Here is a 26,154-nt window from a genome sequence, read left to right as displayed (position 1 = left end):
CCTGCCCTAAACACTACACTGTTAGACCCTTTTTCTTCTGACTTTCCTTCCCCCATCTCTTCTTCTACCTTTAATAGCATTCCATTTAATTCCCTCCTTCTACCTTTCCTCCTCCAACACATTCACTATTCTTTCCATCCTACTTGCTCTTGAGAGCTTGCTTTCTCCTGTCACTGAGAGGCTCCTGTGAGGTGAAGTCTTCCTGTCCCTGTCCTGACCTATTGCCCCATCTGTTGCTGTCTCTTCCACTCCTGCCAAGACTTGCTCTCTGGCTCCCCCTATCCATCCATGGTGTGAAAGCTCTCTCCAGCTTCCTGCCTCATCTCTCCTCTCTGTATATAAAATTCGTAAATTGAATTTTCTTGCCTCCTTTATGAATGACTTTATTATTCTTTGAAGGGACAACATCAGTGTTACGTTTAAAATCCTTACTTGAAAGGAAAGTAAATAACTAAGAAGGGCACTTGTGATGAGCACTGGGTGTTGTATGTAAGTGATGAATGACTAGAATCTATCCCTGAAACCAATATTGCGCTGTATGTTAACTAAAATTTAAATTAAGAAAAGGAAAGAAAAAGTAAATAAAGTATATTAACATCCTTACTACTGCTAAGCAGTGTCCTAAGTGCTTTGTGTAAACCAACTCATGTAATTTTCAATCCTGTGAGTTGTTGCCCTACTCATTCTTCAGGTGAGGAAACTAAGGCACAGAGAAGTTGAGTAACTTGTGTAAAGTTACACAGTCATATTGGTAGAATTGGAATTTGGTCCTAAGTAGTCAGTCTTAAAAGTGTGCGCTTTAACTATACTCTCTTGCTTCTAAAAAGATAGTTGCTAGAATGGAAGTGTTAGCAATAGAAGTGCGTTGTCTGTTCGTAGTACTGTGGCCGTTTTAAGGATCCAGAGAAGTATAATTATGGATATAGAATATCCTTCAAGTTAAGTGGTATACAAGATTTCTCAGTAAAATGCAATGTAGTATACACACAAAGTATTACAATTTAAGTCACAGTTTTTATTCAAATGGATGATTCTGTTACTGAAACATTAAACTCTTATTCATGTACTTCTCTTTATTCCCACTGCATTATTTCAAGCTTTCCTTTCTCTTCCCTGGTTTATAATAGTAACTTTGTGAGATACATCCTAGGCTCTTCAGAATCAGTCTGCCATCTGTCTACATTTCCAGCCTTAGTTTGTAGTCTGTTAATCATTAACAGAATCACTATGACCCTGTGTGTCAGCATAGTGATTTTAAGTCATTTTATCTCCTGGTCTCTAATGACTTTCCCTTGTCTTTCTCACACCGTTATCTGAATTCTTTTCCACTTCTTTTTCTGCTTAGTGAACCTCTGTGCATGTTGTGTCCCAATTCTAATGTCACTTTCTATGTGTAGCCTACTCATTTACACTTCGATTCCTCCTTGTCCTGTGTTCCGTGTAAGGCTGTTTCAGCGATAGTACCAATTATCACATTATGTTACAACTCCTGCACCATACACATTTGTCTTCCTACTCAGAGTTGCTTGAGTCTTAGATTGAGTCTTACTTATCATTGAAGTCTGGATTATTAGTGTGGGCTTGATACCTCTCTGGTTTGTTCAGAAATATTAATCGTTAATAAAAAAAAAAAAAAGAGGGGCGCCTGGGTGGCTCAGTTAGTTGAGCATTGAGTTCGGCTCAGGTCATGATCTCATGGTTTGTGAGTTCGAGCCCCGCATCAGGCTCTGTGCTGTCAGCTTGGAGCATGGAGTCTGCTTCCGATTCTGTCTGTCTGTCTGTCTGTCTCTCTCTCTCTCTCTCTGCCCTTCTCCTGCTCGCACTCTCTCTCTCAAAAATAAATAAAACATTAAAAGAAATTAAAAAGAAATATTGTTGGATTGTGGTATAGTGGGAAATATTAGATAGTTGGATTCATATCCCAATTCTCTTATATGTGTTAACCATGAATGAGTTCCTGATGCTTTCTCTAATTTTCTTATCTCTAAAATGGGGAGAATGACCCATAGGATAATGTCTATAAATTAAAGTGTTAGACTAGTGCTAAACTGGCTTAGTGCTAATTTCTTTTTCTTTATCAGGTTTTTGTTGTTTTTGTTTGTTATTATCAGTTGGCTGTTAAAGACAGAAAAAAAGAATTTGTAGAATTGGTTAATTCAGTGGTTCAGTGATAGTATCAAGTTCTCTCTTTCTGTTCCTCTGTCCCCATTGGTTCTTTGACTAGCTCCCCCCCCCCCCCCCCCGCCCCAAGACTGCAAGATGGCTCGAAGCAGTTCCAGATTTCCAGTCATACTGGGTTGGGGTGGGACCTGGCTTTTCTGAAAGCATATGGCAGCCTGACGCTTGGGAGAAAATTATGTTGTTATTTAACAAAGAGGGGGGAGGATGGTTTTTGATAGGGAACTGACAGTGTCTGCCTTGATATTTATAGGAAAGTAACAAACAAAAAGAAGAACAAATAAAAATGGTTGGTGCCTACTTCATAGAATCAATCAGGTACCGTGTGGAGGATGGGACGGTCTAATACAGTGAAGAATTGTCTCCCTCCAGGTGCTGATAGTGTCATTGAGATACATATAAGAAAGCATATATTCTAAACAATTCTCCTAAGGCAGTAGTGGTAGTGATAATAGCTGTTGTGGTAGTAGCTGTGGCAAAACTGTTTCAAATTCAATATAAAATGAAAACCTAGCATTTTCTGCTTAGCATCTTTTTAATTTGGGGGCTTTTTAAATTGAGAATTGAACCCATATAAACAGAACACTTAGGTGATGCGTTTAACAATAATCCAAATTGTACTTTTTGTTTTGTTTCTCTTTTCAGTGAATGAGCTCATTCTCAAACAGAACCAAAGATTTGAGGAAAAGAGGTTCAAATTGGACCACTCAGTGAGTAGCACCGTATGTTTCAACTCTTATTACTATTTTTAATAAATTTCAATTTGTTGTTTCTGATGTTTTAAAATTACTTAAAAAAAAATTTTTTTTTTTTTGAGAGAAAGAGTGCCCAAGTGAGCAAGTGGCAGAGAGAGAGAGAGAGAGAGAGAGAGAGAGAGAATCTCAGGAGGGGCAGAGGGAGGGGGGAAGGGAGGGAGGGGGAGAGAGAGAGAGGGAGGGAGGGAGAGAGAGAGAGAGAGAGAGAGAGAGAGAGAGAGAGAGAGAGAAAGAAAGAAAGAAAGAAAGAAAGAAAGAAAGAAGGAAAGAAAGAAAGAAAGAAGCAGGGCTCACCCAAAACAGGACTCGAGCTCACCTGAAGTGGGACTTGAACTCAAGAACCCTGTGAGATCATGACCTGAGCCAGAGTCACATGCTTAACAACTGAGCCACCCAGGTGCCATAATATTAATTATATATCAAAGCTTAGTATATCATTGATTTTTTTTTAAAGGAAATTTGTTTTAAGTTTATTCTATTTAATAAAGAACTTTGTTAACTGCATTGTCCAAAATTAAGTGATTATCTTTTGAATGGTCTTATGGGATCACACTGAGTCATGTTGGCTTGTAACACATGACATTTAGAGGATTATGTGGCAGGGTGAAACTGTGGTTGGTAATTTGGAAAAACTATTGGAAGATTCTGAATTTAAGAGGATCAGTCCCAAACTTATTGAGGGAAGTGAGCTTAAATTAATAACTTACCAAGTACAAAGTTGAAAATATGACTAGACAGATAATTAAAATCCAAGCACTTATTTATTTATTTATAAAAGTTTATTTTACTTATTTTGAGGAGGGGGTGGGGCAGAGATTGGGAGAGAGAATCCCAAGCAGGGTCCACACTCCCAGTAGAACCCAACACAGGGCTTTATCCCATGAACCATGAGATCATGACCTGGGCAGAAATCAAGAGTTGGACAATCGACAGAGCCACCAAGGCATCCAAAATCCAAGCACTTATTTTGAAGGGAATTCTACTGTTAGCTGTGCCCACTTAATATTTGTCTTGAATATTACTTTTGTATCTGTTACCTAAATTCATTTAAGGGAGAAGTAGTGTTTAATTTAGGATTAGAAGGCTAGGAGCCACTTGCTTGGAAGGAGTAGGTTAGAATATTAAAGTATATTTTTTATATCTATGTCATAAACATATTAGGAAGTAGGTAAGCATTTGTTTTAGACTCTCTGAAACAATCTTCTTGAAGTTGCTATGGTTCTTTTCTTCATTTTTAGAATGGCCACAGGTGGCAAATATTTCAGGATTTGTTGGGAACTGACCAAGATAACCTTGATTTGGCTAATGTCAACCTCATGTTGGAATTACTAGTGCAGAAGAAGAAACAGCTGGAAGCAGTAAGTGGTAGCTGAACTTTAAAAAATTTTAACTGGTGTTCTTTATTGCATTGAGAAAGATCTAGAAATGCTTAAAAATAATAGGGTAGTGTCTGCCACTCAGTTCATTCAATTTTATTCTGTAAGAGCATGCTCAAGGTATCACTTCTAACAAATTCCCCCTTTCCAAGTAAAAGAAAAGACAGATGTCTTTTTTTTCTTTTTTAAAATATTTATTTATTTTGAGAGAGAGAGAGCGAGCGAGCGAGCATGAGTGGGGAGGAGGGGCAGAGAGAGAGAGGGACACAGAATCCCAAGCAGGCTCCATGCTCAGCGTGGAGCTCGATGTGGTGCTGGATCCCACCACGACCGTGAGATCATGACCTGAGCCAAAATCAAGAGTCAGATGCCAAACTGACTGAGCCACCCAGGCGCCCTTCTTCTTTTTTTAAAAATTTGTTTACTTTGAGACAGCAAGCAGGGGAGGAGCAAAGAGAGTGGAAGAGAGAGAATCTTAAGCAGGCCCCTTGCTGTCAGCCCAGAGCCCAACGTGGGGCTCAGTCTCATGAACCATGAGATCATGACCGGAGTGGAAAGCAAGAGTCAGACGCTTAACTGACTGAGCCACCCAGGTGCCCCAAGACAGAGTTCTTATATACAACTTACTTGCACTGTCCAGTTTATATTAAGAAAAACTGAGTGATAAGAAAGACGTGAGAAAATACAGCTTCATTTTAATGGAAAACAATTATATTGGTCATTTTTTTCTAATATATTCCTTGCCATATCTTCCCTTCTTCACATATGAGATTTAGAAGAGAAAATAGATACTATTTTTATCTACATAAAATCCTTTCAGCAGGTGTCCGTTGGTGGCAGCTGTAGTCTATGGCTTAAATAATTTATAGAAAGATGGGAACTGGAACTATATATATGCTGTTTCATCTAATGAAAGTAAATAAATGTAAAATTGCATTTATTTTATGTAAACATAAGCAATGTAAAGTGTGATTTTGCGTGTATTAGTCAAGAATGGAATATGATCCATTAGGAGCAACTCGCACCTTAGCAGGAGCAGAGTCCCCGTGACCTAGCTTAAATGAAAAGGAGGGGTAAAGTAAGTGAGTGAGTAGCTGACATATATGAAAAGGAAGAGTTTAACAACCAAAGATGGGGAAGATTGGAACCATAGCTTCTCTGGAGACTATAAGGAAATGAGATCAGTCACTTGAATGTTGTTGGATCTTTGGTGCTTTTCATGTCTGTTTCTTTGGGACAGGTCTGATTTCCTTTTCTCAGATTCTTATCACATGGTGGGTAATATAGTCACTTGTACTTTCTTCATTTGTATTTATGTTTTGAAAGAAAAGGGGCTTTCCTTTCCAGTTTCGGTTTAAAAAAATCTGTGGGTGGATTCTTTATTAACATAGCTTAGATCTGGATTGCATCTGATAGAATGGGAGTCTTTTAGTAGGACGAGGGAATAGCTGAGGTTGTGCTTACCAGAGTGGTTCTCCATTGCTGTGTCTTTTTGGGGCACAGGACTGGCAGGAATTTCTCCTGTGTTTTTAGAAGAGGAGGCTTTATCTTTTATTTATTTATTTTCTTTTAGTTTTATTGAGATATGATTGACATATAACACTGTATAAGCTTAAGGTATACAGCATAATGTCTTGACATACATGTATTGTGCAGTGATTACCACAGTAAGTTTAGTAACATCCATTATCTCATATAGATACAGGAGAAATAAAGAAGAGAAAAAAAAGAAAAAAAAAGGTTTTTTTTTGTGATGAAAAGTTTTTAGGATTTACTCTTTTAGCAGTTTTCAAATACACCATACAGTGGTGTTGACTGTAGTCATCATGTTGTATATTACATCCTCAGTACTTATTTATCTTATAACTGGAAGTTTGTACCTATTGATCGCCTTCATCCAACCCCCTCCCCCCTGCCCTGCCATTTCTAGTTAGTACAAATCTGATTTCTATGAGTATGGTGGATTTTAAGATTCCACATGTAAGTGAGATCAATACAGTACTTGACTTTCTCTGTCAGACTTTCTTCACGTAGCATAATGCCCTCAAGGTCCATTCATGTTGTTGCAAGTGGTAATATCTCTTTTATTCTCATGGCTGAATAGTATTCCATTTTGTATATATAGCCATGTCTTTATCCATTCATGGTTGCAGACACTTAGGATGTTTCCGTTTCTTGGCTATTGTAAATAATGCTGTAGTATACATGGGGGTTCAGATGCCTCTTCAGCATAGGGATTCATTTGTTTGGATAAATACTGAGAAGTAGGATTACTGAATCATATGGTAGTTCTGTTTCCAATTTTATTTTCCTTAAGAATGCCCAGAAGTTTCATTCAAGGTTCAGAGATGGTGGCCAGGCTGCCCATCTCATTGCCCAGCACCTCTGTCTCCAGCATTGGCTTTGTTTTGCTTTTGCTTTTGTTTTGAAAAGTGAGGGAGGATTCTTAACGTGAACTTCTTTTCAGAACTGCCCTCCCAAGGGTTTCCTTATGCCTCCAGCAATGAGGTGTTTGAATTGGTCCTTTGGTGCTTGTCAGCCACCTTGTGCAGAGAGGTTTCAGTAGCTTGCAGTGAGACTGGTCCTTCTGTATTTCAGGGATTTGCTCCATCACAGTTTTTATCTCCAGGTACCTGGGACACAGTGCCTTGTATATCTGAAGGCCAAGTGCACCAGGGAAGCCATGTAGCCATGGTGCTGCCTGTGTACCTAGAAGCCTTCCAACAGATATGTGGTGAAAAGCCACATGACTATTTTCAATTTTTGGGAAGCCTCCATACTGTTGTTTGCCACAGTGGTTGTACCAGTTCACATTCTCACCACTAGTGCACGGGGGCTCCCTTTTCTTGACATCCTCACCAGCATTTGTTAGCTCTTCTCCTTTTGATAATAGCCAGTGTATCAGGTATAAGGTGGTATCTCATAATGCTTTTGATTTACATTTCCCTGACGATTTGTCAGTTATTGGCTGTCAGCGTAGAGCCTGATGTGGGGCTTGATCAAGACCATGACCTGAGCCAAAATTAAGTGTTGGACACTATTAATTTTTTTTTTAATTTTTTTTTAATGTTTATTTTTGAGACAGAGAGAGACAGAGCATGAACGGGGGAGGGGCAGAGAGAGAGGGAGACACAGAATCGGAAGCAGGCTTCAGGCTCTGAGCCATCAGCCCAGAGCCTGATGCGGGGCTCGAACTCACGGACCGTGAGATCGTGACCCGAGCTGAAGTTGGACGCTTAACCGACTGAGCCACCCAGGCGCCCCTGGACACTATTAATTTTTTGATTGGATGCCAGGAATTGTAAATTTCATTTTGTTTAGTGCTGGTTTTTTTTCCTGTTACTTTATACACTCCTGAGCTTTGTTCTGACACAAGTTAAGTTACTTGGAAATAGTTGGATTCCTTTGAATCTTTTTTTTAAGCTTTATTAGGTGGTAACAGGAAATTTTTATTTTTTTATTTTTATTATTTTATTTTGCTTTTTAAATTTACATCCAAATTAGTTAGTATATAGTGCAACAGTGATTTCAGGAGTAGATTCCTTAATGCTCCTTACCCATTTAGCCCATCCTGTCTCCCATAACCCCTCCAGTAACCCTCTGTTTGTTCTCCATATTGAAGAGTCTCTTGTGTTTTGTCCCCCTCCCTGTTTTTATATTATTTTTGTTTCCCTTCCCTTATGTTCATCTGTTTTGTGTCTTAAAGTCCTCATATGAGTGAGGTCATATGATGTTTGTCTTTCTCTGACTAATTTTGCTTAGCATAATACCCTCTAGTTCCATCCACGTAGTTGCAGATGGCAAGATTTCATTCTTTTTTATTGCCGAGTAATACTCCATTGTATATATATATATCACACATCTTTTTTATCCATTCATCCATTGATGGACACAGAGGATATTTTTATGTAGGCTAATTTTGCCCCCCCCCCCCCAAAGCAAACTTTTTGAGTATTCATTTTGTTTATTTTTGCTTTGTAATCAGTATATTAAGGAAACATTCATACATTTCAAGAATTGCTTAATTTTGATATCCAGATTTAAGCTTGCGAACATGACTTTTAAACCTACAATTAAAGCTATTCATTGTAATTTGCTATACTAGCAACATTAAATTACAGTTACTTGGAGCATTAGTTAAATGGTTTAAAGTGACACCTTCCTATCTCATACATGGAAATTAACTTCTCCATGAATGTCTCCTCACTCTAAGTTTCCCTGCTGCCGAAGTCATTATTCTGAAGCTTATCATGGTCCAAAGAGAAGGGAAAAAAAGCTTAATCCGAACTGAGATATATATATGTGTATATATATATTAAAAAAGAAAAAGATGGCACAGTAGAAGGGAATGCCATTGTACGAGTGCAGGCCCTCAAGCAGCAGTAAACTCCTTCTTTAGAAAGGTGTCCTTTCTATCACTGGAACCAGAGGCCAGGTTACATAGCATACCTTTTTCAAGTAACTGTTCAGGCAATAGAATAGCATCATATTGAATCCCACTTAATATAACTACAGACAACACTTCTACAAATCAAGTTCTTTGATTACCAATTAAGTACAAGTCTTACCTTCATAGCTTGGTCATACACTGATGTCAATACATACACTTAGCATTTTAGTCTAATCTGTTTCATGTACATAGAACTGAAATCAGTTACAAGGTATGGCCTAACAAATGCTGGGGGTGGGGTGGTTAAAAAGTAGTTTTAACAAGTGCTAAACAGATTTATCTTGTACACTGAAGTCATCATACATACAGCAAAGTCAGAGCTTTTATATTTGAGTTTATTCTTCATTTAACTTAAAAAAAAATTTTTTTTTTACATTTATTTATTTTTGAGAAACAGACAAAGCATGAGCAGGGGAAGGGCAGAGAGAGAAGGAGACACAGAACCTGAAGCAGGCTCCAGGTTCTGAGCAGGCGGTCAGCACGGAGCCTGTTGTGGGGCTTGAACCCACAAACTTTGAGATCATGACCTGAGCTGAAGTCGGACGCTCAACCGACTGAGCCACCCAGGTGCCCCTCTTCATTTAACTTTTAAAACACTACTATAGTTGAATATTAAAAACAACAGGAAGTAGTGAGCTATGATTGTGGTCCTTCACTTACTCGCTACTGTGTAGAGCATGCCAGCAGTGTTATTCACCAGCCCTGTTAAGAGGTCTGACACTGAGCATCACCCCCAGGAGGACGTTCATCATCCTCATGTGCTTCTCCATTGTAATGGTGCCATCTTTCTGATTTGGATCAAAGTCCACCAGTTCTACCTGGTCCAATTCATCAGTCTCTACTACTTCCTTCCTCTCAGGTAGGAGTTTTTACAGTATAGAGAGTTTGTCAGGAGAGAAAAAGCCTTTCTCAGGAAAGTTTACCTTAAATGTGATGATTAGGTGACCTTTTTTCATATGGTGTATGATAAATTGGCATGCCTTCATTTAGCACACCCTTGATATCTCCATGCTTGACAATCTCACGTGGAATGAGAGGTGATGACGGTGGTTCAGTTGTCAAGAGTAGATATTGTCTTTTGAAAGCCACACAGTGCTTCAACCAGCTGTATATCCATACATATGAAAAAATCTCCTTGTCCAGTGAAAACAGCATGGTCCTTCTGATCTAAAACAGTGATGATATCTTCTGGTTCCAGTCTTCTTTTTTTTAAAAAAAATTTTTTTTTTCAACGTTTATTTATTTTTGGGACAGAGAGAGCCAGAGCATGAACGGGGGAGGGGCAGAGAGAGAGGGAGACACAGAATCGGAAACAGGCTCCAGGCTCTGAGCCATCAGCCCAGAGCCTGACGCGGGGCTCGAACTCCCGGACCGCGAGATCGTGACCTGGCTGAAGTCGGACGCTTAACCGACTGCGCCACCCAGGCGCCCCACCAGTCTTGATTCTTGATCTCCTTCACCGTGGAATGTTATCTTCTGACCATCTTTCATGCCTTTGTCAATATGAACTTCTAGAATCTTCTTTTCTTGAACTATCATCCTCCCATTGCAGCTTTTACATCTGTCTTTAGGTCTGATCCCTTTCCCATGGTCCTAGCACTCTGTGCACACAGATTGAATTTGTTGAGCAATTCCAGGTCCCATCTGGTGAAAAAAACTTTATTTCTTTCTGTTTAAAAAGTTTATTTTTTTATTTTGAGAGAGCCTGTGAGCATGAGTGAGCAGGGGAGGGACAGAGCAAGAGGGAGAGAGAAAATTCCAAGCAGGTTCCATGCTGTCAGCATAGAGTCCAATCCCACGAACCTTGAGATCATGACGTGAGCCCCTTGAGACCATGAGCTGAGCCGAAATCCAGAGTTGGGAGCTCAACCGACTGAGCCACCCAGGTGCTCCCTATCTGATGGATTCTTACTTGCATCCCAGTATGTTGGTAATTGGGACAGCATTGTGCCACTCCTTTCCTACAACCTCAGCCTTCATATTTGTTGCAAATCACATTCTTTTGCAGAGCTAGTTTTCTATCTTGAGAAAGAGAAAGAGAGCGTGAGCAGGGGAGGGGCAGAGAGAGACTAGGAGAGACAGAGTCTCAAGCAGTCTCCATTTATAGATAATCAGTATAAAAAAGTCCTAAGAAGGGTGCAGAAGGGTATTTGTCATCATTGTTGGGGCACAGAGCCTTGATGAGTTTGTTCTGTGTGATAGTTCACCTTTTCAGGAATGTGTCTAAGGTTTAGTAAATACCACTTTGTTTTGCAGGAAAACAATTCACTTTAAAATTTTCATGATACTATGTTTTAAAAATTTATTCACTTGTGAGACATTAATTCAGTTATGTTAATCAGAATATCCTAATGTGATTGCTTCTTTATATTTGTTCTCCCTTGTCCTTATTGTCTTGACTTAAACATTTCATTGATCTGTTTTGCCTTTTACCCTTTAAAATATGAAGAACCCTCTCCTCATAGGGGATAGACTCTGGGAGTGGGTGGCCATGCCTTTTTGTGATATGTATAATATTTAGGGATTTGTCAAATTTTGACTGGCTTATTCTTATCATCTGGGGACTTGGTTTTATTTATTTATTTTATTTTAGAGAGGCGGGGAGGGGGAGAGGGAGAGAGAATCTTAAGCAGGCTCCACACTCAATGCAGAGCTGGGTGCAAGGCTCAATCCCAAGACCCTGCGATCATGGCTGAAATCAAGTAGGTTGCCTTACTAACAGCCATCCAGACATCCCTGGAGACTTGCGAAACAAAGGTTCTTGGAATATTTTCTAGAGTAACAGAATCAAATATAATTGTCCCTATTTGTTTTAACAAATGCCCCCAGACAATTCTGTCGCATAACAAGGTAAATGAAAGTTTTATTATTTTTTGTTATTTATTTTTGTTTGATTTGGAAATGATTTTCTGGTCTTTATTATTCTTCTTTTGAAATATACAAGAAATTAGAGTTACCTTTGTTAATAAACTATCTCATTCCATTTTTAGCTTTTGATGCTCTTTTTACATATATTCATTCATCAGTTTCACCTGGAATTCCTTGTTTCTTTGTGTGAATTTTAACAGTAACAGATAAATATTTGCAGTTTTATATTTTATACCCAGAAACTGTCAAGCTTATAATTATCTTTTATCTATTACATGTTTGTTTCACTTAACAATTCAGATTATTTACCTCTTCCTTCATTTGATTATATTAAAATATTTGTTCTTAAATGTCTGATTTTTGACTGAAATTCTCTATGGACATATATTCTCACATTTGTGTGAGTAGGTAATAGCCACAAATAGTAAGTTTCATTTCTAAAAGGTATGAATTCCTTCCCAAATATTATTCTGCCTTTGGAGAAAGTGATTTTAGTTTCCAGGAACTATGTTGAATCCACTATGATTTTTGTCTTGGTGTTCTCTTAGTTTGGTTGGAAGAGAATGCTAGGGCAGATAACAGAATTGCCATTTTCTGTAAGCAGTTTTTTCAGTATGGTAGATGAGAAGTGTAATTTAAAACCCCTGTTTCTTAAAATGAGTTTTAGTTTTGGGGAAATGGCTTCTTTTTAAAAATGCCAGTTAGTAAATGAGAAAACTGATTAATAGAAGTTATAGGCTGATTTAAATGGATGCATGAAGTTGTTTCATACTGGTTATACTGCAGTGTTAAAGAAAACTTTGAACTCATAGTCATGTTTTTAAAAGAACAATTATAATTTTCTGTTATAGGAATCACATGCAGCCCAACTACAGATCCTTATGGAATTCCTCAAGGTTGCAAGAAGAAATAAGAGAGAGGTATATTATTTTGTATGTTTTACATAATGTTTCATTTACTGTTGACTGTTCCTATTATTGCCCATTTTTGTAAAGGCATTTCATGCTCAAAAGTTTATTTAAACATTTAAAAAAGGCTTTTGCGTTGTAGGCAGTTTCTTATGCTTTGTTATTTTAACTTTTACCTTTAGAACTTGGTACTTTGTTATTATTTTTAAAACATTTTTATTCTTTATTTTTTACTTTTTTTGGATACTTTATCATTATTTTTTAATGTTTGTTTATTTATTTTGAGAGAGCACATGAGCAGGGGAGGGGCATAGAGAGAGGGAGAGAGAGAGAGTCCCAAGCAGGCTACGTGGGGCTCGATCCCATGAATCTTGAGATCGTGACCTGGGCCAAGATCAAGAGTCGGATGCTTAACTGACTGAGCCTTCAGGTACCCCTACAAATTGGTACTTTAAAAATCCCTTTTTGGAGATGTACTGAAAAGTTTTCTGTAGGATTGAATACAGTGACTTACCTCAAAGCTCTAAAGAACAGAAAATAGAATTATCAAACGACACCCTGAAAAGAGAACTTCGGAACTTTAGATAATAAAGTCTTAGGTATTTTTCTTATGGCAGAAATGTATGCTGGGGGGAAAAACAGGCAAAAACATAGCTGCCTATTTGGAACTTGGAAAGTATGTCATGCAGGATAGCTAAAAGGTAATTTTTTATTAATAATCTTATAATCAGGATTTTTTTTCATTTGACATTTACAAAATTCTTCAATCATTTCACACTTGTACAAAATATGGGAAAATCAAAGGCAAAATTCTGTATTATGGGGAGAATGCCAATATACTTCAAAAAGGAGTTCTACATTTAAATTCTGAACTGTCCTCAAATCTCTTATATTTTTATTTTAAGATTTCTAAGTAAGATTTTTTTATTCACCTAGAAAATACATGTAATGTCTATTATGTGCTCAGTACTAGGCCATCTGTTTTTGAAACTAAAGAGAGATGTTTTTATTGTGATGAAGTATGGTTAGTGTGTGTTGTCAGAACCTTACATTATCTTAGTTTGATGTTTCCTTGTTTCGATTATTCGTGATATCTGTTTTTACTTTTTCTTACTTTGTTCCAATTGGATTTTCCTGTACTATGATACTGTTGATAGCTAAATATTCTTTATCTGGTTTTTCACTTGTTTTCTTAAACTTAAGCTTTACTGAGCTAATAATTGTGGTTTTAATATGTCTATTAACAAAAACATTTTCATTATAAATTTAAAATTTATTCCTCTCTTTTTTTCTTTTGGTGGCTACTTAAACTTTGATCTGCATAAGAATCACCTGAAGATAGTTAGAATCCAGGTTCTGGTTGGGGGTGTGTTTTGGAGCCCCATAGTCTGCATTTCTAGGAAGCTTCAGGTGATGATGTTGTTGGTCCTTGGACCACACGTTGCGTAGCAAAGCTGAAAATTTTATGATATATGGAAATAAAATTATTACTTTAATATGTACACTCAACATCTTTTTGCTATAGAAAATTCTTTGGAAAAGTGATAGTTTTTCATATCGCATACATACCTCCCAACTTTTTAAGACAGAATGCAAAATTGTTTTGCAGTAGTTTCATACATAGGCTTCTTTCTGCCTTGGACTTTAAACTCATTGAACATGGGATTAAGTACATGAGGAATTACGTGATAATGAATGAGTAAATGACTCAATTAAGTGCAGTCCAAACATGAGGGTGTCTGAGGGTTAAGTAAACGGCTGGTCATTATCTGTGTCATGAATTATTATTAAAAGTTTTTGTTTTAATGTTTATTTATTTTTGAGAAAGAGGCAAAGTGTGAGCCAGGGAGGGGCAGAGAGAGAGGGAGACACAGAATCCAAAGCAGGCTCCAGGCTCTGAGTTGTCAGCACAGAGCCTGGTGTGGGGCTCGAACTCACGAGCCATGAGATCATGACCTGAGCTGAAGTCAGACGCTTAACCTACTGAGTCACCCAGGAGTCCCTGTGTCCTGAATTATTTAAGGTTTTTATTAGACCCTGGTTTTTCACTGCTTTTGTAGGGGTCTGTTAATGCTTGCAACAAAATTGTTAGATTTTAAAATGTCTCAGGTAATAAAAGGATACAGTATATAACTCTAAAAAAACTGTGAAGATCCTGAGATTATTACCTTACTAGCAATCTCACAAGTTAGCCTGTAACACTTTCATTTGTGCTGTCAGTTACAGGAGACTTCTGGGCTGGAGATAGAGGATTTTATTGTGGGCACATTTGGTGCACCTGCTTCATGTTTGTATGTTTTCTCTGAACCTCAAGTCTCACCAGGGTGTCGTAGAGATGCGCTCAGGCGAATGCTGCACATACAGTGTATTTATGTAACAACAAAGGAACCCCGAGTTTGAGAAAACTCAGGCTTTTAAAGGGGTCTCTGGCAAACGTATCTAGTCTTTGCCCTGCAGGGAGATATTATTTTTATCATATTGATCAGAAAATAAATCTGCCCTCTGTTACGGGCAAATTCACTATTTCTGTGTTTGCTGTAGAAACATCCTTGAAAAGATAATTTGGAACTAAAGCTATGACAGGATGTTCAGAAATGGGAGAGAACAACAGAAAATTATTTTCTAGTAAATAATTCATCCTTGTGATTGTAATTTTTCCTCTCTCGGATGTGGTGGTTGAGGGCCTCTAATAGTACCTTCTAGGATACCGCTTTTGATCCATAGCTCTTAGTATCTGTGTTTCTGTGTTTTTGCAATTAAATGTCTGGGTTAATTGTACTGTAGAATTTTATAGTTTGACTTTAGATTGATCTTTGTGATTGAATGATTTCTTTTTCCATTTTGAACCATATTTTCTTACTGTGGGCAATTTAACTATAAAGTGTACTAGTTCTAAGTACTTCTGGATATTGATATCTATTTTGTGCATTGATTATATTGTTATTACTACATTTTGGTTTTCTTTGTTTGTTGTTGTTGTGCCCATGCTTTGAGTATTTCAGGTTTAATTATGTAAGAGACACTGAGGAGCAAGGTTAACAAAGTTTAAAACATTTGAAAATTTAGTGCTATGTCAATAGACTTTAAAAATTTATCAGTTGCTTTGATTGAATTTCATAAATTTCTCCATGATTGGAGTCAGGTACCAGTATTGATATGTAATCATAAGAAACTTTAGTCTAGGAATTTAGTTGATTAATTTAGTACCCACAGAATGAAGTGATTATATTTTTTCACATATATTATGAAGTATATTTGCATACTTAATCCTCAAAATGAATATCGTTGTTAGAGGTCTTATGTCCTCGTGTGTAATTTATACTTGAACTTATTCAATCAAAGTATAGGCTGACCAGGCGGCAAAGTACTACTTTTGAATTTATTTTCCTAAGATTAACATTCAGACTTTGAAAATTAACTTTGTGATCTTATACTTAACTTTTATTGGGGTCATGATGCACGTTGGCTTAGATATTTATATATACCAATCTAAGAAGTTAAATCTGCTTTTCAAATTTAACATACTTATTTGCTTCAATATCACATCTTGCTAGTACTTTAGGGCTATTAGAATCCTACATTTAATTTTTCGTGTTTGAGTTAATTTTCCCTGCTGACTCTTTTTCAGATATTAAGAGGACACATAGTAGGCGTTTGCATTTGTTACCTATTGCTGTGTAACAAGTTACCATCAAATTTAATGGCTTGAAACATTAAACATTTAATATCTTGGGTCAGGAATCATGGTGCAATGTAGCTGAGTGCCTTGGCTCAGGGTTTCTAGCAAGCTACTGTCAAGGTGTTGGCCAGGGTAGCAGTTACCTCAGAGTTCGCCTGGGATAGGAATCCTTCCAGGCTCACCGATTGGCTGTTGGAAAGGGATACCGATACCATGGCAAATGGACTTCTCCATTGGTTGCTTACTACATGGCTGCTGGCTTCTCTCAGAGGGAGCAAGTGAGAAGGAAAGAACGTTTTGAAGACAGCCGTCACTCCAATTTGGAAGTTACATTCCAGCACATGTACTATCTTCTGGTCATTAGAAGCAAATCATTAGGTCCAACCCACACCAGGAGAGGTAATTAACACAAGGGTGTGAATACTAAGTGGGAATCTTTGGAGGCTATCTTAGATTCTGCCTACCACAGCATTTGATAAGTATAAATATTTAAAGTTTTTATTTATTTTTAGAGAGAGAGGAGTGTGAATGCATGTGAGTGAGGGGGAGGGGCAGAGAGAGAGAGAATCCCAAGCAGGGTCTGCTCTGCCAGCAAAGACCCGAGGTGGGGCTTGCTCTCACAAACCGTGAGATCATGACCTGAGCTGAAGTCAGAAGTTGGATGCCGAATGACTGAGCCACCCAGGTGCCCCAATAAGTAAATATATTTAAATGAACATGTTATTCTTTCTTCATGGTCAGATGGAACAAAAGGGCCCTGGGTTTAAGGTAAAAGTCAAATTTGTACCAGCATTTAAATGATTGCCTTATATTTCATTTGACTTAGTTTTAACTTTTGGGGGCACCTGGGTGGCTCAGTCGATTAAGCATCTGACTTCAGCTCAGGTCATGATCTCATGGTTCATGGGTTTCAGCCCTGCATTGGACTCCCTGCTGTCAGGGCAGAGTCTGCTATGGATCCTCTGTCCCCTTTTCTCTCTGCTCCTCCCCTGCTCACACACTCAGGTTCTCTCTCTCTCTCTCTCTCTCTCTCTCTCTGCCTTCCTCTCTCTCTCTCTCTCTGCCTTCCTCTCTCTCTCTCTCTTTCTCTCTCTCTCAAAAATAAACATTAAAAATATTAAAAAAAATTCAAAATGTGTTTCTGGACATTTGTGGTACCTGTTTAATTTACTGAAATAGGACAGCTTTTTTTTTCATTTTTTTTTTTTTTTAATGTTTATTTTGAGAGAGAGAGAGAGAGAGAGAGAGCGAGTGAGCAAGTGAGCAAGCACAGGCTGGGGAAGGGCAGAGAGAGAGGGGGAGGGAGAATCCCAAGCAGGCTCTGCACTGTCAGCACAGAACCCAATGTGGGGCTCGATCCCATGAACTCTGAGATCATGACCTGATCCGAAATCGAGTCGGATGCTTAACCAACTGAGCCACCCAGTTGCCGTAGCTTTTTTTTTTTTTTCTTTTTAATTTAGATTCAAGTTAGTTAACATATGTAATATTGGTCTCAGGAGCAGACATTTTTGATAAGTAAGCCTTGGGTTTCTTTTTGGTTTTGTTTGGAGTTCCAGTGAATTTTATATTGTTTTTATATGAAATAAAAAAGTCCATAAACAAATTTACAGTTTAAAGATTTATAGAATGACCATTCATGTAACCACTGTCCTGATTAAACAGTCAGGTTATTGCTGGGACTCCCAAGGTTCCTGCCTAACCTTTCCAGATTGTTGCTTTTTCCCTTGTCCATTAAGTGGGTCAGTATTCTGATAATTAATCACCTCCCTGTTTTTCTTTATTATTTTGATGCCTAAGTATTTATGAGTCTCTCTTTTTTTGAACTTCAAAAGATTTACTTCAGCATGTATTGTTTTTTTCTGTTCTTGTCTGAGACTCAATTTTAAGGTTCATCCATATTGTATATGGCTATAGTTTTGTATATTAGTTTTGTTGCATGGTATTTTATTAACTGAATATACCTCATTCAACCATTGTGGTTGATGGGCTTTGGAGTTGTTTTTGGTTTTGGGCTATTCACAGACAATGCTACTATCTTATGTATGTACCCAGGCATATATATGCATGTATATCTGTTTGGTATGTATGTAGGAGTGGAGCTGATGAGTCATAGGACAAAATATATCTTCAGACTTAGTAGGTAACAAACTTTTCCCAAGTAGTTGTATTAGTTACTCTTCCTACAGGTGTTTCATGTGTGTTATTACTGCACTGTATTCTTGCCAAAAGTCTATTGGTATCATAATAGACTTTTTTCAGATTAGCTAATCTGGGGAGTATGTATTGCTATCTCTTTGTAGTTTTAATTTGCATTTTTCTAATGACTAATGAAGTTGAGCACCAGTTAAACTATGTTTTTTATTGGCTGATTGGATTTTTTTTGTGTGTGTAAAGTACTTGTTTAAAGTTTTTTGCATCTTTTCTATTTAGTTGATTTTGTTAATGGTTTGTTGTTTATATATTGTAGATAAAAATTCTTTGAACTATCTATCTACCTATCTATCTCTATCTTTAGTAGATATTTTCTCCCATCTAATTGGGCTGCTTATTTCATTACCTTAATGATGTCGTTTGACTAACAAAAGTTCCTATTTTTTTTTTTTTAAGTTCATTATTTGAGAGAGAGAGAGAGAGCTCGAGCACCAGCAGGGGAGGGGAAAGAGAGAGGGAGAGAGAGAATGCCAAGTAGGCTCTACGCTCTCAGTACATAGAGCCCCGCTTGGGGCTTGATCCCAGGAACCATGAGATTGAGGCCTGAGCCAGAATCAAGAGTCCAGGAATCAGGTGCCTAACCAACTGAACCTCCCAGGTGCCCCTGTTTTGTTTTTGTTTTTGTTTTAATTTTTTTTAACGTTTATTTATTTTCGAGACAGAGAGAGAGAGAGCATGAACGGGGGAGGGGCAGAGAGAGAGGGAGACACAGAATTGGAAGCAGGCTCCAGGCTCTGAGCCATCCGCCCAGAGCCCGACGCGGGGCTCGAACTCAGGACCGCGAGACCACGACCTGGGCTGAAGTCGGACGCTTAACTGACTGAGCCACCCAGGCGCCCCCAGGTGCCCCTGTTTTTAATAGAGTTAGAGTTATTGGTCTTCCCTGCCTTTTGAGTTAGATACAGAATTTCCCACCTGCAGTCATGAGGACATTTTGCCATATTAAGTACTTGAAGCTTTATTTATTTATTTTTATTTTTGACATTCAGGTTATAATCTACTTGGGAATTTATTATCATGTATAATGTGAAGGATAGGCAACCTTTCATATGGATATCCATTTGTCCAAGCATCCTTAATTAAGTCCATCTTTTTCCTATTGCTCTCAAGCACGACCTTTGTCATGCATAATGTGTCCATGTATGTGAGGGTCCATTTCTAGGCTCTCTTTTCTGCTTCACTGGTCTATTTGTCTATCTTTTTGCAGAACTATGTTGTGGTAAATACTAGAGCTTTAAATTACTGTTCTTTAGGAAATTCTCAGCTATCTATGGCTCTTGTTATTTCTATATAAATTTTATTTTATTTATTTTTTTAACTTTTTATTTTTGAGAGACAGAGCGTGAGTGGGGGAGGGGCAGAGAGAGGGGCAGATGCTGTGTCTCCAGGCACAGAATCTGAAGCAGGCTCCAGGCTCTGAGCTGGCAGCACAAAGCTGGACGCGGGGCTTGAACCCATGAACCGTGAGATCATGACCTGAGCTGAAGTCGGACGCTCAACTGAGTGAGCCACCCAGGCACCCCTTTCTATATAAATTTTAAAACCAGCTGGTACATTTACATGGTAAACCTGCTGTGATTTTTTTTTTTTTTTTTTAAACTGGGATTACTTTGACTCCGTAGATCAATTTGGGAGAGTATATCCATATACAATATTGAGGCTTTTGACCCATGAATGAAGGATTTCCCTGTATATAATTAGGTCCTTAAGAATGTCCTTCACAATTTGGATATTTTTTAGGGAATTCTTACACACCTTTGTTTTAGATTTATTAGGTCTTCAGTAATTTTTTTTTTATACTATTATAAACAATGTCTGTGTCTTCAATTTCAGTTTCTTACTGTTTGTTGCTGGTGCATAAAAATATAGTTGATTTTTATAGGTAATTTTTTTATCCAGCAACCTTGTTAAATTCTTATTAATTCTAATAATTTATTTGTAGATTCTTTTATGTCTTCTGTATACACATCGTCATCTGCAAGTATTAACAGTTTAGTTTCTTTCTTTATGATCCTTATATCTTTTATTTATTTCTCTTGTCTTACTCTGCTGGCTAGGACATCCGGTACAATGATGAATAGAAGTGGTGATAGCGGGGCATCCTAGTCTTGGTGCTGATCTCAAAGTGAAAGCTTTCGACGTGTCACCATTAGGTATGATGTTTTCTGTAGGTTTTTTTGTAGGTACTTTTTATTGTTCAAGGAAGTAAATTTCTATTCCCAGTTTCCTAAGAGGACTTTTCTTTTCCCCTTTAATCATTAGTGGGGATGGAGTATTCTCCAAAATTTTTGTGCATCTGAGATGATACTTACTTTTTTTCATTCTGTGAATGTGAATAATTAAATTGGTTTAACATAAAAGGGTCAATTAGCTTTGCAGCTAGGGTGATCATCCATCCTGATTTGCCCAGGCATATTCTATTTTTATCACTGAACATTCTGCATTCTAGGAACCCCCCCCCCCCCCCCCCCCCCAGGATGGTTGTTTGCCCTACTTGCATTCCTAGTGTAAACCAAACTTGGCCATGATGTATATCCTCTTCTGTATTGTTTGGTTTGCTGATACTTTGTTTAGGATTTTACATCTATTTTCATTAGTGAGATTGTCCTATAAGTTTTTTCTTATGCTGATCTTGTCCAGCTTTGCTATAAAGTTTGTTATTTTATCAAATGAGTTTGGGAATGTACCCTTCTTCTGTTTTCTGGAAGAGTTTGTGTAGTCTAGGGAGGATATTTTTGTTGAATGCTTAATGATTTTACTGAAGAAACTCTCTGGATTTGTTGTTTGTTTGCAGAAAGTTTTAAACTATTGATTAGTTACTGCAACACTTAACGTGCTTATGCAGTTAATGCTTATTCTTTTACAGAATAACAGAATAACTGTTACGCAACAGTTACGATTGTTCAGTTTTTGTTTTAAATATCACCTATGACATGTTATGCTTTTTCTAGTTGTTTGTTTCATCTAAATTTTCAAATGGATTGGTGTAAGATTGGTCTTAATATTAAGTTTTGAATGCCCTCCAGAGTGTTTAGTAATAACTTTCATTCCTGACTTTGCTTACTGCTGCTTTCCCTTTTCCTTTTTTTTCTTGATTCACTCTTGCCAGTTTTATGAGTCTATCTAAAAGAACCAACTATTGGCTTTGTTTCTGTTCTCTTTTTATTTTTGCTTTCCATTTGACTAATTTATGCACTTTATAATTTCTACTGTTCTACTTTCTTTGGTTTTATTTTATTATTCCTTTTCTAATTTCTTAACTTGGATGTACATATTATGCATACTGCTTTTTCTAATATAGGGATTTAAGGCCATAATTTTTCCTTGGTTGCATCTGATGATTTCGGTATGGTATTTTATTTGTTATTCCTTAGTTCAAGAGAATTTCTAATTTTCATTACAGTTTTTCTTAGGCCTATGGGTTATTTAGAAGTAAATTTATTAGGGGGCTTCTGGGCAGCTCAGTAGGTTAAGCATCTTTCTCTTGATTTCTGCTCATATCACGAACTCAGGGTGAGATAAAGCCCCGTGTCAGATTTTGCGCTGACAGCACAGAGCCTGCTTGGGATTCTCTCTCTCTCTTAAAATAAATAAACAAACACTAAAAAAGAAGTAAAATTATTACTTGGACATTGGAGTTTTCTTGTTGCCTTTTTGTTACTGATTGCTGTTTTAATTACATTCTTATCAGTAAATAGTTGGTGTTTTATTCCTATTTATTTTTATCAGTAAATAGTTGGTGTTTAATGTCCTTCAGATATTAAATATGATATCTGCACTCTCACCTGTTGGTTAAATTTTGAAAGATTTGTCTTTGAAAAAGACTGTTTTTTCTGCAATTGCATGCTGCAATGTAAAATTTGTTAAATGTGTAGCAAAAAATTTCTGCATCTTTACTGAGTCTTTGTTTCCTTGTTACATGAATTACTGAATAATTATATTTGAGGTGAGTTTCTTAAAGATAGCAAGAGTTTTTTTTTTATCCACTCCGCCAGAATCAGTCCTAGTATATTTAGACCATTTACATTTAATAGAAGTGTTACGGCTTAAGCCTACCATTTTATTCTTTGTTTTATGTTTCCTTTGTTGGTTTTTGTTATTTTATTTTTTTATATTATTATTTTTTAAATACATATATATATGTATATATATGTATTTTTTAATGTTTATTTTTGGGAGAGAGCTAAGGAGGGGCTGGAGAGGATCTGAAGTGGGTTCTGCAGTGACAGTAGCGAGCCAGATGTGGGGCTCAAACTCACAAACTTTGAGATCAAGACCTGAGCTGAAATCAAGAGTCTAATGCTTAACTGACTTAGCCACCCAGGCACCTCGGTTTTTGTTATTGTTGTTTTTCTTTTTTTTTTTTTTTTTAATGTTTATTTAATTTTGAGAGAGAGACAGTGTGTGAGCAGGGGAGGGGCAGAGAGAGAGGGAGACACAGAATCAGAAGCAGGCTCCAGGCTCTGAGCTGTCAGCACAGAACCTGATGTGGGGTTCAAACTCATGAACCATGAGGTCATGACCTGAGCTGAAGTTGGACGCTTAACCAACTGAGCCACCTAGGTGCCCCTGTTGTTTTTATGTTTTCTTCTTAAGGGTTATCTGAATGCTTCTTAGAATTTTATTTTTATTTATTCATAATGGTTTTGAGTACATTTCTTTGTATACAGTTTTTAAGGGTTGCTGTAGATATTACCTTATATTTGTAACTTATCACACAGTACTGGTGTTGGTATCTATTTACATTTGTTTTTTTTTTTAAATATATTTTAATTTTTAAATTGTTTTTAGAGAGAGAGAGAGAGAGAGAGAGGAAGAGTATCTTAATTAGGCTCCAGGCTGGGCCTGGAGCCTTAAGGGTGGGGTGCTGGGGGGGGGGGCAGTGCTTGAGCTCAGGATCTTGAGATCATGAGTTTAGCCGAAATCAAGAGTCACATGCTTAGTTGACTGAACCACTTAGGCACCCCTACATTTGCTTTTAAGTAAGCCATCTCCATATGTCACCTGTGGTCCAGTTTCTTTTTTCTTCTCTTTCCTTCTCTCTCTTTCTTTCTTTTCTTTTTTCTTTTCTTTTCTTTTCTTTTCTTTTCTTTTCTTTTCTTTTCTTTTCTTTTCTTTCCTTTCCTTTCCTTTCCTTTCCTTTCCTTTCCTTTCCTTTCCTTTCCTTTCCTTTCCTTTCCTTTCCTTTCCTTTCCTTTCCTTTCCTTTCTTTTCTTTTCTTTCTTTCTTTCTTTCTTTCTTTCTTTCTTTCTTTCTTTCTTTCTTTCTTTCTTTCGTCTTGCTTGTTCTATGCTTTCTTCTCAACTTAAAAAAAAAAAAAATTACAATCAGGGGGCTGAATGAAGGCTTATAATTAAGCCTGCCTGCTGTTGCAGGATTTATGTATTAAGTATGTGTATATTTATGGGGTGGTGGTATAACTTTAGTTTGTACTTCATATGGCTAAATTTGCTTTGTTTTTGGTAATAACTCTTAGAATAAGTGTATCCACGTCTTCCATATATTTTTAAAGACTTTGTTTCTTTACAGAAGTTTTAGGTTCACAGCAAAAGTGAGAAGGTACAGAGATTTTCCATATATCCCCTGTCCTCACATGTGCAAAGGCTTCCCCCATTTACATCCCTCACCAGAGGGTGCCTTTGTTAAAATTCATGAACCTGACATGTTATAATCACCCAAAGTCTGTTGTTTACTTTGGGGTTCACTCTTGTTTATGTACGTTCTGTGGGTTTGGAGAAATGTGTAATGACATGTATCCATCATTATAGTATCATACAGAGTATTTTCATTGCCCTTAAATTCCTCTGTGCTCCATCTGTTCATCCCATTCCCTATCTCCAACCCATGGCAATCGCTGATTTTTTAGTGTTTCCTTAGTTTTGCCTTTTCCAGAATGTCATTGAGTTGGAATTAAACACTATGTAGCCTTTCACATTGGCTTTTTTTACTTAGTAATATGCGTTTAAATTTCTTCCATGTCTTTTCATGGTTTGAAAGCCCATTTCTTCTTTAAAGTTTGTTTTTAAATTTATTTTCAGAGAGAAAGAGTGCACAAATGGGGAAGGGGCAGAGAGAGAAAGGGAGAGAGAATCCCAAGCAGGCCCTGCACCACCAGTGCAGAGCTTAGTGTGGGGCTTGAACTCATGAACTGTGAGATCATGACCTGAGCCAAAGTCGGACGCTTAACCGACTGAGCCACCCATACAACCCAGAAAGCCCATTTCTTCTTCATGCTGAATAACATTCTGTTGTCTGAATGTGATAATGTTTACACTTTGCCTATTGAAAGACATCTTGGTTACTTCCAAGTGTTAGCAGTTATGAAGGAAGCTGCTATAAATATGGTTTTGTGTGGACATAAGTTTTCAACTCCTTTGGGTAGATACCAAGGAGCATGATTACTGAATCATGCTAAGATTATGTTTACTTTTTAAAGAAGTTGCTGAATTGTCTTCCAAAGTGGTTGTGCCATTCTTCTTTCCCACCAGGAATAAATGAGAGCTCCTGTTGCTGTATATTCTTGTCAGCATTTGATGTTGTCATTATTCTGGATTTGATGCTGTAATAGGTATACACTGGTATCTCATTATAGTTTTTATATATAGTATATGAAAATTTGCTATTCTCATTTTTCACCCATTTTCTTTTTCCTGAAAGTGTTCCAGTATTCTTTTTTTCAGATTTGAAAATGTCAGATGTTTGAAATAGTCTTGGCAGCTACAATTTATTCTAATTATATTAGTTTTAAAAAAAATTTTTTTTAAGGTTTTATTTATTTTTGAGACAGAGAGAGACAGAGCATGAATGGGGGAGGGGCAGAGAGAGAGGGAGACACAGAATCGGAAACAGGCTCCAGGCTCTGAGCCATCAGCCCAGAGCCCGACGCGGGGCTCGAACTCATGGACCGCGAGATTGTGACCTGAGCTGAAGTCAGACGCTCAACCGACTGACCCACCCAGGTGCCCCTATATTAGCTTTTAAAAAACAAAGTTTAAACATTAAGTTTAACACTTTAGCATATTTTTATCAAATCATGTGTAGGTCAGTAACTGAGTACAAATGACATCTATAAGCCGCAAAGCAAATGTCTGTAAAAGGGGGCTCTTTATTTTTGAATTCTTTTACATTTTAGTCTTAAGGGATTCTGAAACTTCACTTTTTTTTTTTAACCTTCACTTATTAAATTTAAATGTTTCTTTAAATTTTCTTTGGGTTTTGGTACATCATGCTGTGTTGAAAGTGCCTTAATACAGGTTTAAGACTGAGCTTCAAACATTTCTCCATCATATGTATTTATTATTATTTTTAGTAATCCCCAAACTCATGATGATATAATCCAGGGTTGATTTTGGATATCATTCCCAATTTGTGATCAGTTTTCATCCAGGTAATGGTAGTTTATCTTTGTGGACTTTTCCATATCACCAAAACATTCTTCAACTCTGATTTATACTTTTATTCTAGATCCTGCTGCTCCCAGTTACAAAACATGTTTGAAGGGTGAATTTAGATTAATTCTCTTTTCTATTTCCTTAGAATTGTTGTCCTGTGTCTTTCTTCTCTTTTCTATTACTATAATGTCTTGCATTGTTGCCTGATGGGGAAATACTTGCTTCCCTTATCACTCTGCTCTCATACTTCTGGCTACCGTATATGTGAGTGATTCTTACATAAGCAGTTTTTCAGTTCTCTGTGGACACCCAACTGGGTGTCCTCCAATGCAGTT

At 37.3% G+C, this 26,154-nt stretch overlaps 1 protein-coding gene, 1 long non-coding RNA gene and 1 pseudogene across 7 annotated transcripts in view; 1 reads left to right on the top strand and 2 right to left on the bottom strand.

Moving 5' to 3' along the window:
• COP1 (COP1 E3 ubiquitin ligase) overlaps positions 1-26,154 on the top strand; it is a 259,243-nt gene that overhangs the window by 45,375 nt on the left and 187,714 nt on the right. For 5 of the 6 annotated variants that reach the window (XM_045048920.1, XM_045048921.1, XM_023247685.2 and 2 more), the window contains exons 4-6: positions 2,824-2,900; positions 4,172-4,291; positions 12,479-12,547. In XM_045048920.1, coding sequence (XP_044904855.1) covers positions 2,824-2,900; positions 4,172-4,291; positions 12,479-12,547 — 266 coding nt within the window. The remainder of the gene's footprint in view (positions 1-2,823; positions 2,901-4,171; positions 4,292-12,478; positions 12,548-26,154) is intronic. The other variant, XM_045048918.1, reaches the window with a different exon arrangement.
• Positions 1-26,154, bottom strand: part of LOC109495588 — a 62,747-nt gene that overhangs the window by 15,339 nt on the left and 21,254 nt on the right. The gene's annotated exons all lie outside the window — the stretch shown is intronic.
• Positions 9,275-10,520, bottom strand: LOC102902163 (annotated as a pseudogene).

Source organism: Felis catus, chromosome F1 (genome assembly GCF_018350175.1).
Source record: "Felis catus isolate Fca126 chromosome F1, F.catus_Fca126_mat1.0, whole genome shotgun sequence".
Taxonomy (NCBI): Eukaryota; Metazoa; Chordata; class Mammalia; order Carnivora; family Felidae; genus Felis; species Felis catus.
This window is presented reverse-complemented; position numbering and strand designations above follow the sequence as displayed.